The sequence below is a fragment of the Triticum aestivum genome, chromosome 7D (genome assembly GCF_018294505.1).
Source record: "Triticum aestivum cultivar Chinese Spring chromosome 7D, IWGSC CS RefSeq v2.1, whole genome shotgun sequence".
Lineage (NCBI taxonomy): Eukaryota > Viridiplantae > Streptophyta > Magnoliopsida > Poales > Poaceae > Triticum > Triticum aestivum.
The window spans coordinates 190,453,703-190,471,335 of NC_057814.1; the positions used below are offsets into that span (position 1 = coordinate 190,453,703).

General features: G+C 42.7%; 1 protein-coding gene across 1 annotated transcript; it reads left to right on the plus strand.

The window, feature by feature from the left end:
- The first annotated feature begins 930 nt into the window (after positions 1 to 930).
- On the plus strand, positions 931 to 11,335 carry LOC123167365 (pyrophosphate--fructose 6-phosphate 1-phosphotransferase subunit alpha). The gene is made up of 18 exons (XM_044585208.1): positions 931 to 1,148; positions 1,569 to 1,741; positions 2,270 to 2,382; positions 7,545 to 7,733; positions 7,896 to 7,963; positions 8,091 to 8,174; positions 8,452 to 8,505; positions 8,773 to 8,853; positions 8,939 to 9,032; positions 9,314 to 9,387; positions 9,458 to 9,568; positions 9,648 to 9,692; positions 9,780 to 9,836; positions 9,952 to 10,056; positions 10,135 to 10,251; positions 10,388 to 10,491; positions 10,674 to 10,839; positions 10,914 to 11,335. The coding sequence occupies exons 1-18, from the start codon at positions 1,077 to 1,079 to the stop codon at positions 11,040 to 11,042; spliced, it is 1,836 nt and encodes a 611-aa protein (XP_044441143.1). The 5' UTR covers positions 931 to 1,076; the 3' UTR covers positions 11,043 to 11,335.
- Positions 11,336 to 17,633: the final 6,298 nt, after the last annotated feature.

Genomic DNA, 17,633 nt, shown 5'->3' on the forward strand with positions numbered 1-17,633 from the left:
TACCCCGTATTTAGCCTCCCACAACCATAGTACTCATTTCAGGGTTTTGTATTTCCATAAAAAAACATGCAACAAGAATGATCTCGTACGAACTATTATGAACTACACTAATCGTCCTCCTCGTCGGAGATATTGATGAAGTTTGCGCTGGAGCTGCCGGCCACGTGGTCATTGGCGGCCCGGTGACATGTTGGCGCCCACTCCTTGTCCTCCTCGTCGGCGAAGATCTCGTTGAGCTCCGTGTCAGTCTGGCGGAGGATGTTGTGGTTGGCCTCCACCTCCGCCTCCGATTGGATGGAGTCGATAATGGCCTCCTGCTCTGTCACCTCCTCAGCTTGGGCCACCTCGAACTCCTCCAGTGCGTCGGCCAAGGCGAAGCCCGCAGTGAGAGGCGTCGTATTAGCTTCTCCTTCGGCCTCTTCCACCTCTGGCTTCGCGTCCTTCGCCTCTTGCTCCTGTGACCAGGACTGATGTGATCCGGACTGCGGATGAATTGGAATGTGGTGGCGGTAAAGGGGAGGGAGTGGAAGGAAATAGGGACATGCTAGGGTCAAAATGCCGTCGTCCGGCTTAAATAGCCGGACTTGGTCTCTCAGGCGGCACGCTAGAGAGGTGCCACGCGGCGCCATGAATGCCCTCACCGAAAAACGAAGGAGGTGGCCCGTACGGGTCTCCGTGTGTTTTCGTATCATCGTATGGATCTCTACAGTCAGTCCGACGTTGCGGACGCGTCCGAACGTCTACATATCCACCCTCACGCATGGATACGAGGATTGCCTATCAGCCCGGATCGGGTCGAGTTGCAGATGCTCTGACATTTTCGTAAAGGGAACCGGGTCCTTTCGTTGGTGCGTGCAGGCCGCGTGACGTGTCTGCTTCGTTGGTGCAGGTGCCGCGCGCCTCCGTCTCCCTCGGGTATAAATGCCAGTCCCCCACAGTTTATTTATTGATTTCCAGCAACACACGACGAACAGGGGGACTCTGTACCGCGAGAGACAGAGGAGAACACCGATCCCGCCGGCCGGCCGGCGACGTGAAACCGCGACTCCGGCGAGAGGAGAGGCCCGACCGCAGCGATGGGCAACGAGATGTCGCCCCTCCAGAAGCACCGCGCGGAATACCGCCCCGAGCTCCCGCCCTGGCTCCAGGTATGCCCCCGGCCTCCGATTCCCACTTTCCCACGACCGTTCGCCGCGGCATTGCCTCGCCGTGGGCCGATCCCTCGTTCCCGGATCATGCCCGATTCGCCGTCCCACAGGATCGATCTCGTCGACGGCCCGGGGAGTGCGGTTTATCCGTTTCGAATATTTCCCTTCGCTTTCGGGTGGGGGTGGGGGGGATTCTAGGTGCACCAGTGGTGATCCGATGCCGATGCCACCGCCCCTCCCCCACTGGATCTGAGATTACCGGCCGTAAAGGTCGAAGAGAAAGCGACGGCACCCTAATCGCCGATCACCGATCCAATCATCCCGTTCATAGAAAGCATCTTACATGGCTGGGCTGATCAAGCCGATCGTTTTCTTGCTTTACAAGTTGATGGGTCTCTTTCTTTTCTGGGTGGAAACCAGGGCACCGCGGTGAAGGTGGAGTACGGCGACGCCGCGATCGCGGCTGACGGCGCTGACGCGCATGTGATCCGCCGCGCGTTCCCGCACACCTATGGCCAGCGGCTGGCGCATTTCCTCCCGAAGACGGCCAATGCGCCGGACGCTACGGTCATAACAGAGCACCCTGCCGTCAGGTACGCATCTTGTAGATATGATCTGGAAAATCTTGTAGATATGTTCAGTTTGTGCTGGCATCTAATGCGGCATTTTTCCTACGTGGCATATCTGTAATTTACTAGTAATTAGCTTGTGATTTTTCCATCTTTCTACAAAACTTTCTGAGTATATCTCAACCAATATACTGTACATGAGATGCATATATGCAACAGGTTGTATATGCGAATTATAGATGTGCTACTTTGTAGTTTGTACCATAACAATACTTTGCAGTTTGCACTAAACATGAACACTAGGTGGTCCAGCATTGTCCTATTTTAACTATGGCCGTCACTGTTGTAGTACTTCAGAAGGTGTACGACATACACCTGCGTAATCAAGCCAAACAGTAGTTAGCTAATCTAATGTTGCAAGTTGTAACTCTATAGGATGGGACTGAAACCATAAATTACTTTGGTACTCCATATTTCTGAAATACGTTCTGAGATGTCTCCATATTTTTTTCTCCATGCATCCTTTAATGTAAAATTATCTATGGGGTGCAGGGTTGGTGTCGTCTTCAGTGGTAGGCAGTCCCCTGGTGGTCACAATGTTGTATGGGGACTATATAATGCTATAAATTCTCACAACCCAAGCAGCGAGCTTATCGGTTTTCTTGGTGAGTGGATTATTCAGATTGTTCGTTCATGAATATGTAGTTTTGTTATTCCAACTACTATTCAGTCTAACAATAATTTACCCATTAGCTAGAGCGTCCTAGCATTTTAGGAATGAAAAAAACACATGGATACAAGTCTTTAAAATGCAGGAATAGTTGTTCTGATTTAATTATTTTTCTTTGCAAAGGAGGATATCCTTCGGCCTCTGCATCACACGATGCACACAACCATTTTAATAACCAAAGTACGAGTTTTAAAATAAGGTCTCAAGCAATCCGCAAACCAAAGGTAAAAAAAGTGACACAACCGGCGAAAATAGGGTAAGATGACTAAACGCCTATCCTATTATTGAACCGCCATCTAAACCGCTTGTAGGTATCCCGTGCTACCGTTTTTCCGCGGTTGCACCCAATATCCATAAGCTCTCTGTAAGCCGCATGGCCGAGTAACGACCACGTACTGATCCAAGCAGACACCCGAAATGACATGCAAAAAAATTGTGATAGTTTGTCTGTAAAAAGTGACATCATTCCGGCAATTCCATATGGCCCAAAGTAATGCACGCACTTCCTACTCGAGCCGCTGTCTTATGCTCTAGCAGGTTTAACCACGCACCAAATATACTGGATAAAGTGTTGGGAGGACACATGGACCGCCACAATAACTTGGCTAGTGGACATTGAGGAACAGCTGTTGTATTGACTCATCCTGATCACAAAAACAACAACATTTACTACCCTTCCAACTATGCTTTGCCAGGTTGTCCTTCATCAATATTACTCCCTTGTGAACAAACCACATGAATACCTTTACTTTTAGCGGCACCTTAACTTGCCAAATGTGAAGCGACCTTGGGGTAGGACCGGTGTTTATCAAATCAATATACATGGATTTGACCGAGAATACACCTGACACGGACAGCTTCCAGTGTAGGGTATCCGGCGCATCGGAAAGGTTAACCTCCATCAACCTACGCACAAGATGCAACCATCTATCCCATCGTTCCCCAGCACCCGCCTGAATTGAATATTTAAAGAAACATAACCAAGTATTGTACCGACGAAAGCTTATTTACGTTGTACAATGTTATATAAAGAAGAATACTGCAAGGCTGGTGGCTTGTCCCCGAGCCAGGTATCTTCCAAGAATAGTATTATTTTCGTTCCCGACGATGAATTTACTACTATTGAAGAAGGCTGCCTTTGTCTTCATAGTAGATCAACCCTTGTTAATTCTGATAGAATGAATGAAAAACATAAGGAAAGTCTCTCAATCATATGCGAATGAGTGGAAAAAGGATGTTGTACAATAAGTGTTTAAATTCCTATAAGATTGAACCATAGCTGATCAACCCTTGTTAATTTGGTAGCATCATTCCTATGATCCAAATGTCCTTCATAGGTCCATTTTCTTAAGGATTCGAATCACGCAATAACCCGACGAAAGTCTTACGGTCTAGAGAGGGCTGAGATTTTGCGAGTAATTTATACTTGTTTTCTTTTATTAAGTCCGACAAATTACTGGTTGTCTCGCCTCCTTTCAAGTTTTGAATATTTTGTGAACATCAACAACAACAACAAAGCCTTTAGTCCCAAACAAGTTGGGGTAGGCTAGAGGTGAAACCCATAAGATCTCGTGACCAACTCATGGTTCTGGCACATCGATAGCAAGCTTCCATGCACCCCTGTCCATGGCTAGTTCTTTGGTGGTACTCCAATCCTCAGATCTCTCGTTACAGACTTGTCCCATGTCAAATTCGGTCTACCCCGACGTCTCTTGACATTATTCGCACGCTTTAGCTGTCCGCTATGCACTGGAACTTCTGGAGGCCTATGCTGAATATGCCCAAAGCATCTCAGACGATGTTGGACAAGCTTCTCTTCAATCGGTGCTACCCCAACTCTATCTCGTATATCATCATTCCGGACCTGGTCCTTCCTCGTGTGGCCAACACATCCATCTCAAGATGCGTATCTCCGCCGCACCTAACTATTGAACATGCCGCCTTTTAGTCGGCCAACACTCAGCGCCATACAACATTGTGGGTCGAACCGACGTCCTATATAACTTGTCTTTTAGCTTTTGTGGCACTCTCTTGTCACAGAGAATGCCAGAAGCTTGGCGCCACTTTATCCATCCGACTTTGATTCGATGGTTCACATCTTCATCAATACCCCCATCCTTCTGCAGCATTGACCCCAAATATCGAAAGGTGTCCTTCTGAGGCACCACTTGCCCATCAAGGCTAACCTCCTCCTCCTCCTCGTGCCTGGTAGTACTAAAATCACACCTCATGTACTCAGTTTTAGTTCTACTAAGGCTAAAACCTTTCGATTCCAATTTTTGTCTCCATAACTCTAACTTCCTACTGACCACCGTATCATCGACTAGCACCACGTCATCCGTAAAGAGCATACACCATGGGATATCTCCTTGTATATCCCTTGTGACTTCATCCATCACCAAAGCAAAAAAGATAAGGGCTCAAAGCTGACCTTTGGTGCAGTCCTATTTTAATCGGGAAGTCATCAGTGTTGCCATCACTTGTTCGAACACTTGCCACAACATTATCGTACATGTCCTTGATGAGGGTAATGTACTTTGCTGGGACTTTGTGTTTCTCCAAGGACCACCACATGTCATTTCGCGGTATCGTATTCATAAGCCTTCTCCAAGTCAATGAACACCATATGCAGGTCCTTCTTTTACTCCCTATATCTCTCCATAAGTTGTTGTACGAAGAAAATGGCTTCCATGGTCGACCTCCTAGGCATGAAACCAAACTGATTTTTGGTCACGCTTGTCCTTCTTCTTAAGCGGTGCTCAATGACTCTCTCCCATAGCTTCATTGTATGGCTCCTCAGCTTAATTCCACGGTAATTAGTACAACTCTAAACATCCCCCTTGTTCTTGAAGATTGGTACTAATATACTCTATCTCCATTCTTCTGGCATTTTGCTTGCCCGAAAAATGAGGTTGAAAAGCTTGGTTAGCCATACTATCGCTGTGTCTCCGAGGCCTCTCACACCTCAATGGGGATACAATCAGGGCCCATCGCCTTGCCTCCTTTCATCCTTTTTAAAACCTCCTTGACCTCAGACTCCTGGATTCGCCGCACAAAACGCCTGCTGGTATCATCAAAGGAGTCGTCCAGTTCAATGGTAGAACTCTCATTCTCCCCATTGAACAGCCTATTGAAGTACTCCCAGAATCTATGCTTAATCTCCTCGTCCTTCACCAGGAGTTGGTCTGCTCCGCCCTTGATGCATTTGACTTGGTCAACATTCCTCGTCTTCCTCTCTCGGATCTTAGCCATCTTATAGATGTCCCTTTCGCCTTCCTTCGTGTCGAACAACTGGTAGAGGTCCTCGTACGCCTGACCCCTTGCTTCATTGATAGCTCGCTTTGCAGCCTTATTCGCCATCTTGTACTTCTCTATGTTGTCTGCACTCCTATCTAGGTATAGGCTTCTGAAACAATCTTTCTTCTCCTTAATAGCCTTGTGGACATCATCATTCCACCACCAGGTATCTTTAGCTTCGCTTCTACTTCCCCTGGACACTCCAAACTCCTCCGAGGACACCTTACAAATGCAAGTCGCCATCTTCATCCGCATATTGTCCGCATCCCCTCCTTCCTCCCAAGGGCCCTCCTTAATGACCCTCTTCATGAATGCCTAAGCTACCTCCCCCTTGAGCTTCCACCACTTCGTTCTACCGACTTTGGCACGCTTATCCCATAGGACACGAATCCGAAAGCGGAAGTCAGCAACCACAAGCTTATGCTGAGGGACAACACTTTCTCCAGGTATCACCTTACAGTCTAGGCATGCACGCCTATCTTCTCTCTCAAGAGGATGAAATCAATCTGGCTAGAGTGTGGACCACTACTAAAAGTCACAAGATGTGATTCTCTCTTTTTAAAGAGGGTGTTAGCTAAGATCATGTTGTGGCTAGAGCAAAGCTTAAGACATCTTCTCCTTCTCGATTCTTGATGCCATAGCCAAAGACCCCATGCACCCCTTCAAAACCTGTGTTAGATGTACCCACATGGCCATTGAGGTCTCCTCCTATGAAGAGCTTCTCGCCAATTGGTACACTCCTAACCATGTCCTCCAGGCCTTCCCAGAACTCACTCTTGGTGTTCTCATTGTGGCCTACATGTGGGGCATATGCGCTGATAACATTGAGAACCAAGTCCCCAACTACCAGCTTGACCAGGATAATCCGGTCATTTGTCTTTACAAAACATAAATGAATGTACTATTGACCAAAATTTGCAGATTCACATTTTAAACCAATGTAAATGTTCACAAAATGATCTTCACTTATTGATGTTACTGTAGATCGTTAAACATCTATTTTGTTTAGCATACAGATAGATATACATTCAGCGGAATTTACAAGTTCACACTTACTTATTGATGTTACTGTAGATCGTTAAACATCTATTTTGTTTAGCATACAGATAGATACACATTCAGCGGAATTTACAAGTTCACACTTCATGCAACAATCCAGATCTCCTTTTTGTACATGTGATTTTTTATTTTCCGATTTCAAATGGGTGCGCAAGGTGCATGTGTGCAAAATGCACAGTCAGCAAACAAAAAATTAATTAGGGACCTCTCTGATTCCACTATTTTTCAGGGATTCAACATGGTCCTGCTTGATTTTTATGATTGTTTATCACAAGTATTTTCCCAAAGACTCCTTAATGCAACCCATTTCACAAAAAAATTGTGTTGATCATTTGCTGTGGTTTGCATTAGTGCAATCAAACTTCCTTTGGTACAATTATTGGGGTTCTCAATGTTATAGGAATAGTTCTATCTAGTGTCTTTGGAATCCTTTGAATCAAGCAGGACCTATTTAACTGCACTTTACATATCCAAGCTCACAAAATCATGAAAAATTCTACGAAAAACGTATGTTCGGATCTTACTAATTGTCTCATCAGTGTCAGACAGCCAGTTGGCTAAACAGTGCTAGGTGCCACTATTAAATCTTTGGAATGCAAATATCTGAAGCCCTCGGTGCTTCTTGTCCCTGTGTATACGTGTGAATGCATAATTTTGACTTAGACATAATTAGATATCGTATAATGAATCCTGTATATGTTCCCTTTTACTGATTATTTCTAATTTTTTGTGTTGAAACAGGCGGAACTGATGGCTTGTTTGCTCAGAAAACTTTGGAAATCACTGAGGAAGTTTTTTCTTCCTATAAAAATCAAGGTGGTTATTATATGCTAGGTCGAACTAGGGACCAAATCAGAACAACTGAACAAGTAAAGGCAGCAATGACTACTTGCCAAGCTTTGAAGTTGGATGCTCTTGTAATAATTGGAGGTATTATTTATTACTATCTATTAAGATACTTTATTGATATTAGCTGTTATTTGCTCTGTTATTCATAGGCCGGGTGTAATGCTTAAACCTTTTAAGTAATAAAGCGCCCCTTATCGGAAAAAAGTTGTTATTTACTCTGAATGCCTTCTTTTCTTTTCGTAGGTGTCACATCCAACACGGATGCTGCTCAGCTTGCTGAGACTTTTGCTGAGTCGAAATGTTCAACAAAGGTGGCTGAAAATTGTCTAATAAAGCTAGTTCCTTCATTATAATCTTTTGTACTGGTTCACATCCCTGTGGTAATAAGTATTTTCCTTACAAAGTGCAAATAGCCTGAGACAATCTGTTTTTTAACAGGTAGTTGGTGTTCCTGTAACTTTGAATGGTGACCTTAAGAACCAGTTTGTCGAGACAACTGTTGGTTTCGATACCATATGCAAGGTACATTAGTTTATATAGCAACTATTGAGTTGCGTCCTTATTTAGCATGTGGTATCATTTTAGAGATGCACTGTCCGCCAGTCCGCCTATTACATTTTATTGACCTGTCTGGCGGTATGGTGAGTAGCTGCGAGGAGCATCTCATTTTCACTACTCATTTTGATCATCCTTCTTTCTTACTATGGTTTCGGCATTGTTTGTTTTATTGTTACCTGACTAATTTTGGTATATAATTTACATTTTTTTACGGTAACATGAATTGCTACTTATTTAACAGGTGAACTCACAGCTCATAAGTAATGTCTGCACTGATGCTCTTTCTGCTGAGAAGGTAACACATAATGGATGGTCAACCTCCACCTTAACACATTTCATGAGTTTAAATACTTGTTTGGTGAAAGCTAGTAAAGTAGTCCTAAGTTCAGTCATTTTCTTTCTTCTACATACCGTGCTACCAGCTTATTACTCATAAATTTGCCTCCATTTTATAAGGGCGCTCTGTATTTTCTACATAATTTCTGAATTTTAACACACACAAAATTCAAGTACACAGTCTACATTTTTATCTCTCTTAAAGCTTCATCATTTTTCTCGGCAGTATTACTACTTCATTCGCTTGATGGGGCGGAAAGCATCTCATGTGGCCTTGGAATGTGCTCTTCAGTCACATCCAAATATGGTTAGGGATGCTACTTTTATTTTGAATTGACTTGTTTGATCCATAATACAAACATTACAAACTAATCTGACTTGATAATGCTCAGGTCTTGCTAGGGGAGGAGGTTGCTGCGTCAAAACTTACAATTTCTGATATTACAAAGCAGATATGTGATGCTGTCCAGGCAAGGGCTGAAAAAGGTAGGAATCATATGGTTCTTACAAGCTTCGTATTGTAGTGTCATGTTGCCATTGTTTATAATAGGCGGTAAGGTGACCTAAGGTGAGCACCAACCGCCCTGACGCCTAACCGCCTAAAGCGGGCATAATTGTAAGGCGCTGCCAGGGCGCCTTGCTGCCTAAGCGTTCAAGGGGTGATGTCTTGTAAATAATGCATGTTGCCATACTATCTTGGGCACATAAATATATCATGCAGTTGCACTTATTCCTTATGATTCACAGTAACATACTATCTTGCACAGATAAATACCATGGTGTTATACTTATTCCCGAGGGCCTTGTCGAGAGTATACCTGAATTATATGCTTTGCTTCAGGTCAGTATCAGTACATGAAACAATGGTGTTGTTTATTGAATAGTTCACTGAGCTTAGCTTATTCTTGTAGGAAATTCATGGGCTACATGATAAAGGTGTTTTCATTGAGAACATCTCTTCTCATCTTTCGCCTTGGGCTTCTGCACTATTTGACTTTCTGCCTCCATTTATCAGGAAACAGGTATGTATTTCTTGTTTTCTTATTCAGAAATCCATAAGGAGAAGATTTTGTTGCTTCAACTTTTTTTTTTGCCGTGCAGCTACTTCTGCATCCAGAATCTGACGACTCTGCTCAGCTTTCTCAGGTGGCACAGCAATTCAGTCTGTGATATTAGCCTATCCTTTCTGTTTTACATTTGTTCAGGCATCGGATTTATATGTGTATCTTGCAGATTGAGACTGAGAAGCTTCTAGCCCAGTTAGTTGAGACAGAAATCAACAAACGTCTGGTGAGCATATGCTGTAGTCATTTGTGGAAAACTAGTTTAACACCTATGAGTTATTAGTTCACTTGTACAATAAGCACCACCTTTATCAGTGCATATTGTTTATTGGCTTATTTAGGAGGAAGGCACTTACAAAGGAAAGAAGTTCAATGCAATTTGCCACTTTTTTGGCTACCAAGCAAGAGGCGCCCTGCCGTCAAACTTTGATTGCGATTACGCCTATGTAAGTTCGACCTCACTTCTCTATATCATGTTCCATCTGGTTATTCTCCTTAATGGCCGGTCAATTGTTTGATTCTAGGTTCTCGGTCATGTATGCTATCACATCTTAGCTGCTGGTCTGAATGGCTACATGGCCACTGTAACTAATCTAAAAAGTCCTGTGGACCAGTGGAAATGTGGTGCTGCTCCTATTACGGTGAGCATATTGGATTGTTAGTGTTTGTATGTTTTTTAGATTGCATTCCTTTAAGATTTGCACATGATCCATCTCACACAAGTTTATGTGAAACACGAAGTAATACATAACCATTTCTGCATTTGCTCACGAGCAGTCTATGATGACGGTAAGGGGATGGTCTCGCGGTCCCACTGCCAGTCAAATTGGGAAGCCCGCTGTCCACATAGCAAGCGTCGACTTAAAAGGAAAAGCATACGAGTACGTATGATTTCTGGTTTGAAATTAAGTGTCATCTTTTACTCACTAGTCATCGTGTTCTTCTATTCTCCATTGCATGTTAAGAGGAAATTCTCCATTGTCTCACTGGATACATACACCGTATAAAAGGATAAAAAGACATGTGCTCGTATTTACCAAAGTAATCGTTTTGTGCCTTGCAGGCTGCTGAGGCAAAACTCTTCCAGCCTCCTGATGGAAGACATCTACAAGAACCCTGGACCGCTGCAATTCCAAGGACCGGGTGCCGACTTAAAGCCCATCTCGCTGTGCGTGGAAGACCGGGACTACATGGGGAGGATCAAACAGCTGCAGGAGTATCTGGAGAAGGTACATCGGCCAACAACTTGGTTATCCGACTGGTAACAGTCCTTTTATTGGTTCTCATGATGCATGCCACGCAGGTGAAGAACATCGTGAAGCCTGGGTGCTCGCAGGATGTGCTGAAAGCTGCACTGAGCTCCATGGCACATGTGACGGAGCTGCTGACCATCATGTCTTCTCCGTCTTACAGTGGCCAGGCGACCATCTGAGAGCAAACTCGGAGCGTTCCATATGCCGGAATCCCACAGGCATAATTTTCCTTTTGTCTTTTTTTTTTTGGAAAGATCCATAATTTTCCTTTTGTCGGCCATAGAAACCGGGATCTTGATAGGCTCTGTTCATTATCTGAGTTTTAGACTGCCAAGTGTGGCAACTGATTGAAATGAGTTCGGAGATTAGGATTTGGGAAGAGTTGGAACAGGAATAATTGCCCACTTTTATGGCAGAAATCAACTCCTGTGAGTTAGAAGCTCGGGATAAATAACAAAAGATACTGTGTCAATTGTATCCCTATTTTTTCTTCTCCGACGAATGTAATCCTTATAACTATTAAACCCGCTAGAGAAGCGTCTCGAGTCGCACTAACATGGCACCATAGCAAGCCACAAAAGCAGGAGTGAGGATTTTGGGCTCCCGGGCTCTATGGAGCCTGTATTTTCAAATATTCGAATATCAACCTTTTAATTTTCAGAAAAATCTGTGAAAAATAAACATGTGTAAACTTTGACGAGGAAATACGTTTTGATGTGAGCTACAAAAAAAAAACATGTACTTTTATGGTGAATAGTATGTACTAGAAATACATGATTTTTATTATAATCTTTTGTACTGGTTCCTTCATGCCCACTGGAAAAGAAAAATATGTGTTTTTTCTCCTTCCGCAAGAGGCACGGATTTGTTTCCGCGAGAGGCGCGATCGTGCCTCTCAGAAACAAAACAAAAAAACACATCTTTTTTCCTTCCACGAGAGGCGCAGCCGTGCCTCTTAGAAATGGGAAAAAATGTGTTTTCTTTTTTTCCTTCCGCAAGAGATACGGATTTGCTTCTGCGAGAGACATGGGTTTGCTTCCGTGCCTCTTTCAGAAAGGGAAAAAAATGTGTGCTCCCGGTTCGGTTTTTCGTCCGTTTTTCCCGAAAAAAGGGTTCGTCAAAATCTATCAACATGGGGTCTAGTTTTGAAGATCTCGACGCGGGGAATCAAATGATGAAAATGGTTTGAGATTTGAACATGCAGTGGGCCACTTGTCGAAACCTGAAGAGATGAAAGTGACCTTTGCAAAGAGTGCTCTTTAATTAATGATTTAATGGATAATGGGTTGGATCACATGGTCTATACCGGTGAGGACGTGAAAGGCTTCCTAGAGTGTACAGTTACAATGTTTTTTTTTTCATTAATATAGTTCTTGTACCATGTCCTCTATCTCTCTTGATTTCTCTTCATCTCATGATAAATTCTTCTTCTTCCTTTCTGCAAGATCGTCTGCAAGAAGATAAATGTAGTTCGGTTCTTGGAACTTCTGTGTTCGTGTGAAAATGTTAACACTTTGATGTCAATCTTTTAATAATGGCAAATCGAACATTTTTATAAAAGGTAATAACACCGGTGGTGCCTAAATATGTCACCAATGTTTACTTTAGTGTCTAAATTAAAAAAATACACCGAACTGATTTCAAAACTTGGCACAAACGTGCGAATATGGTGCTAAACACATTAGGAGACGCTGATGTACGGTGCTAAACACACCAGCAGATGCTAAAATGCGCTGATGTGGCACCGTATTTTGTTTGCTATGCACACATGTGTGCCAGTATGATGTGTGTCTATGACCCATGGGTCCCATATGTTAGCACAAATGAAAAATTGCCAAATAGTGACCGCCAGCAGAAAGGCGTTTTGGAGGCCGAGCTCCATGGAGGCTATTATTTTTTAAAATTTCAAATTCAAACTTTTATGGTTCAAAAAAATATGAAAAAAAATATGTGTGTATGTAAGGATGTAACTCACATGTGTGTAAAAATTCATGATGAAATACCTTGAGTTGCGACCTGTACAAAAAGACAAATTCATGACCTAGGATGATGAATAGTATCATGTATTAAACAGCCTCAGATTTGTGTTTTTTGCACAGCCGTCATTTCAATGTATTTTGAACTAAAAATTTACACACATGTGTATTATGCCTTCATGTATATCTGTATTTTATTTTAGAATTTTTTGAAATGTAAAAATATGAATTTTGATGAACTTTCAAATTTGAATTTGGAGGCCGAGCTCCAAAAGGGATTTCCGCCGCCAGCCAAAACTCAAACATGCATCTAGGCGCTAGGGAGCGAGTTAGCTGGCCACTGCAGACTGCGCCAGCATTTTACAAGTACTTAGGGCATCTTTAATGGCAACCCATAAATTTTCTTTCATATCCATTCGCCCAGTCCCCGGAAACGGATGCGGAAGGCCATCATTCAGCGATGCACCCATACATTTCAAACACTATGAATCAACCGAATGGAACTCGTGCAAACACGGTGGATTTCATTAAATTCGGACATAATTTACATAAAAAGGTCGATATTTCGACTGTTTAACTAAAAACTTATAGAAAAACCTAAACTCTATAGCAGACGACAACCTCATACGCGTGGCCGCCCTGTCCTGCCACACCACAGTCATTGTCCCTTCAGGGGCGCAAGGCTTCCGGAGGGCCGCGGCAGCCTTGTCCGGTTGCTGACTGCCGCTCGTGACATAGCCGCTCCATCTCCTGCTTCACGGTTCAGAGTGTCGCCGCGGCTAGTGCCGGCGACGCGGGCGGAGGCCTAGTGGCGGCCTTGCCCTTGCCGGCGTCGGAAGTCTCGCTAATAGACCACTCCTCGCCGTACTTGGCGATCTCGCTGTTGAGGCCGTGACGATGTTTGATGTCCGTCTCATTGGTGGTGACGGAACGGTCCAGGGCCCACACAACGGCTGCTACTTGTAAGATGCGTCGATTTCCCCGGAGAGGAAGGGTGGAGCAGTACATTAGAGATAAGTATTTCCCTCAGTGAGAACCAAGATTATCGAACCAATAGGAGAACCATGCAAATTCTCGTCTTCAGCACCTACACACACAAAAGCAAATACTTGCACCCAACACGGGCAAGAGGGTTGTTAATCCCCTTGAACTTGTTACTTGCGAGGATTAATTATGATAGTGGTAGATAGATAAAAAGTAAAGTAAAATAAAAAGTATAAAATTGCAACAATGTATTTTTGGTTTTAATAATATGATTAAAGTAGACCCGGAGGCCATAGTTTTTATTAGAGGCTTCTCTCTCGAAACAATATCATACGGTGGGTAAACAAATTACTGTTGGTCAATTGATAGAAAACGCATAGTTATTATGTTATTCATGTCAATGATCACACATATAGGCATCACGTCCGTGACAAGTAAACCGACTCCTGCCTGCATCTACTACTATTACTCCACCAATCGACCACTATCCAGCATGCATCTATGGTATTAAGTTCATGACAAATAGAGTAACACTTTAAGCAAGATGACATTATGTAGAAAAAGTAAACTCAAGCAATATGAATAAACCCCATCGTCTTACCCTTAGTGGCAATAATACAATATGTGCCTTGCTGCCCCTACTATCATGAGGTGAGGACACCACAAGATTGAACCCATTACAATGCACCTCTCCCACTGAAGATAAATCAATCTAGTTGGCCAAATCAAACTGATAGATCTGAGAGAAATACAAAGCTATCATAATCATGCATAATAAAGTTCAGAAAAGACTCAATTACTTTCAGTGAATAATCTGGTCATAAACTCACAATTCATTGGATCCCAACAAACACACCGCAAAAGAAGATTACATCGGATAGAATTCCAAGAAGATCAAGGAGAACATTGTATTGAAGATCAAAGAGAAAGAAGAAGTCATCTAGAAACTTGATATGGACCCGTAGGTCTGTGGTGAACTAGCCACGCATCATCGGAAGGGCGGCAAGGTTGATGTAGAGTCCCTCTGTGATCGTTTCCCCCTCCGGCAGAGTGCCGAAAAAGGCCTCCAGATGGTTTCCCAATATTTAAGAATTTATAGAAGTGGAATTAGGTCAGACGAAGCCACATGGGGCCCACAGGTAACATGGCGCGCCCTACCCCCCGGGCATGCCCTGTTATCTTGCCGTCTCCTCGCTTCGCGTCAGGTATCCTGTCGAAGCTTCTAGGGTCTCTTATGTCCAGAAAATTCATCAAAAAGTTTCATAGCATTTGGACTCCATTTGCTACTGATTTTCTGGAAAACCAAAAACAAGCAGAAAACAACAACTGACACTAGCCACTGGGTTAATAGGTTAGTTCCCAAAAATGCATATAAAGTATCCAAGATTGATAATATAATAGCATGAAACAATAAAAAATTATAGATACGCTGGAGACGTATCAGCATCCCCAGGCTTAATTCATGCTCGTCCTCAAGTAGGTAAATGACAAAAACAGAATTTTTGATGTTGAATGCTACCTAACATGTGTATAATGTAATCTCTTTACGATATAATTGATGAGAAACAATGAAGTAAAAATATCAACATAATAATATCCATGAATATAAGAAATATAATCATTTCTTTTTCAAAATATACGATCCTTAACGAATAATATCCCCACTCATTTTATCATGTTAGCATGGCATGACTCCGCCTTCACCACATAAATATAAATCATGAGCACCCAGGTGTCAAACCAGGTAATTGAATTGTATTTCTAACGCGCTTCGGCATTTTCAACTTCACGCGATACATGAGCGTGAGCCATGAATATAGCACTATAGGTGGAATAGAATGCGGTGATAGAGATAATGAGGAAAGGCAAAAAGGAAGAAAGTCTCGCATCGACGCGGCTAATCAACGGGAAATGGAGAGGCCCATCAGAGTAGGGATTGCCATGTAATGAATGCAGTAAGAGCTATAAGTGTATGAAAGCTCAAAGGAAACTAAGTGGATGTGCATCCAACTTGCTTGTTCATGAAGACCTCGGGCATTTGAGGAAGCCCATCATTGAAATATACATGCCAAGTTCTATAATGAAACATTCCCACTAGTATATGAAAGTGATAACTCAGGAGACTCTATATGAAGAACATGGTGCTACTCTGAAGCATAAATGTGGAAAAGTATAGTGGCATTGCCCCTTCTCCTTTTTCTCTTTTTTTGTTGGGCTCTTTTGGCCTCTTTTTCTCTTTTTTTTTTATTTTTTGTCCGGAGTCTCATCCTGACTTGTGGGGGAATCATACTCTCCATCATCCTTTCCTCACTGAGACAATGCTCTAATAATGATGATCATCACACTTTTATTTACTTACAACTTGATAAAATTGAAACAATATGACTCTATATGAATGCCTCTGGCAATGTACTAGGATGTGCAATGATCTAGCATAACATGTATAATAAGGGTGAAAGGTGGTGTGCCACAAATATCATGTCAGCTCTATATGATCATGCAAATCAATATGATGATGAACACACAAGTCATGTGACAGAACGGTGGAAGTTGCATGGCAATATATGTCGGAATGACTATGGAAATGCCATAATAGGTAGGTATGGTGGCTATTTTGAGGAAGATATAAGGAGGCTTATGTGTGATAGAGCGTATCATACCATATGGTTTGGATGTACGAGCGAAGTTTGGACCAACTCTCCAGGTGAGAAAGGGCAATGCACGGTACCGAAGAGGCTAGCAAATTGCGGAAAGGTACGAGTGCGTATAATCCATGGACTCACATTAGTCATAAAGAACTCAAATACTTATTCCGAAAGCCTATTAGCCATCGAAGCAAAGTACTACTCACATGCCCCTAGGGAATGGGTTGGTAGGATTTAACCATCGCGCACATCCGAATATAACAAAACTCAAGGATTTCAATAAGAAATACAAATGCTCAAACCTCCCCACCACGCCATGACCAACACTTAGATGAGAAGTTAATAATAAGCTTTAATACCGATATTTCTACTAACCAATGATCATGAACCAATAGCCTTTCATATTACGGCATCAATACACTTAAATCATATGTTTCATCTTTAGTGATCTACATGAAAGTCTTTATTATATCCTCCTTAACTACCTATCCTTCCCGGACTAGTCTTATAACCCATACATATTGCCGATTTCTAATCAATAGACTCTCAAAAAGATTTAAGTGAAGAATGAGTGTGCAATCATTTCTATAAAATATAACCACCGCCGTGCTCTAACAAGTATAAGTGAAGAACAAGAGCAACTGCTGATAACCCACAATTGGGATCGCAACAGTTTTCGAGGGTAGAGTATTCAACCCAAATTTATAGATTCGACACAAGGGGAGCCAAAGAATACTTGCAAGTATTAGCAGCTAAGCTGTCAATTCAACCACACCTAGAGATTAATTATCTGCAGCAAGGTGATCAGTAGCAAAGTAGTATGATAGTTTTGATAATAGTAGCGACAACAATAGTAACGGTAACAGTGATAGCAGTAGTTTTGTAGCAAGTGCAATAGTAACGATAGCAGTAGTAACTTAGCAAGAACAATATAAGATAAATTCGTAGGCATTGGGTCGGTAATTTGTTGGATAATATTCATCATGTGACAGTCATAACCTATGGCGATACGGCACTAGATCCAGTTCATAAATATAATGTAGGCATGTATTCCGTAAATAGTCATACGTGCTTATGGAAAAAACTTGCATGCCATCTTTTGTCCTACCCTCCCGTGGCAGCGGGGTCCAATTGGAAACTAAGGGATATTAAGGCCTCCTTTTAA

Bases quoted from the DNA above. Each gene is read 5' to 3' on its own strand.
- LOC123167365 (XM_044585208.1), top strand. From the start codon at position 1,077: ATGGGCAACGAGATGTCGCCCCTCCAGAAGCACCGCGCGGAATACCGC. The intron at 7,734-7,895 runs GTATTATTTATT...TTCTTTTCGTAG, and splicing joins TGCTCTTGTAATAATTGGAG to GTGTCACATCCAACACGGAT. The intron at 10,840-10,913 runs GTACATCGGCCA...CATGCCACGCAG, and splicing joins TGCAGGAGTATCTGGAGAAG to GTGAAGAACATCGTGAAGCC.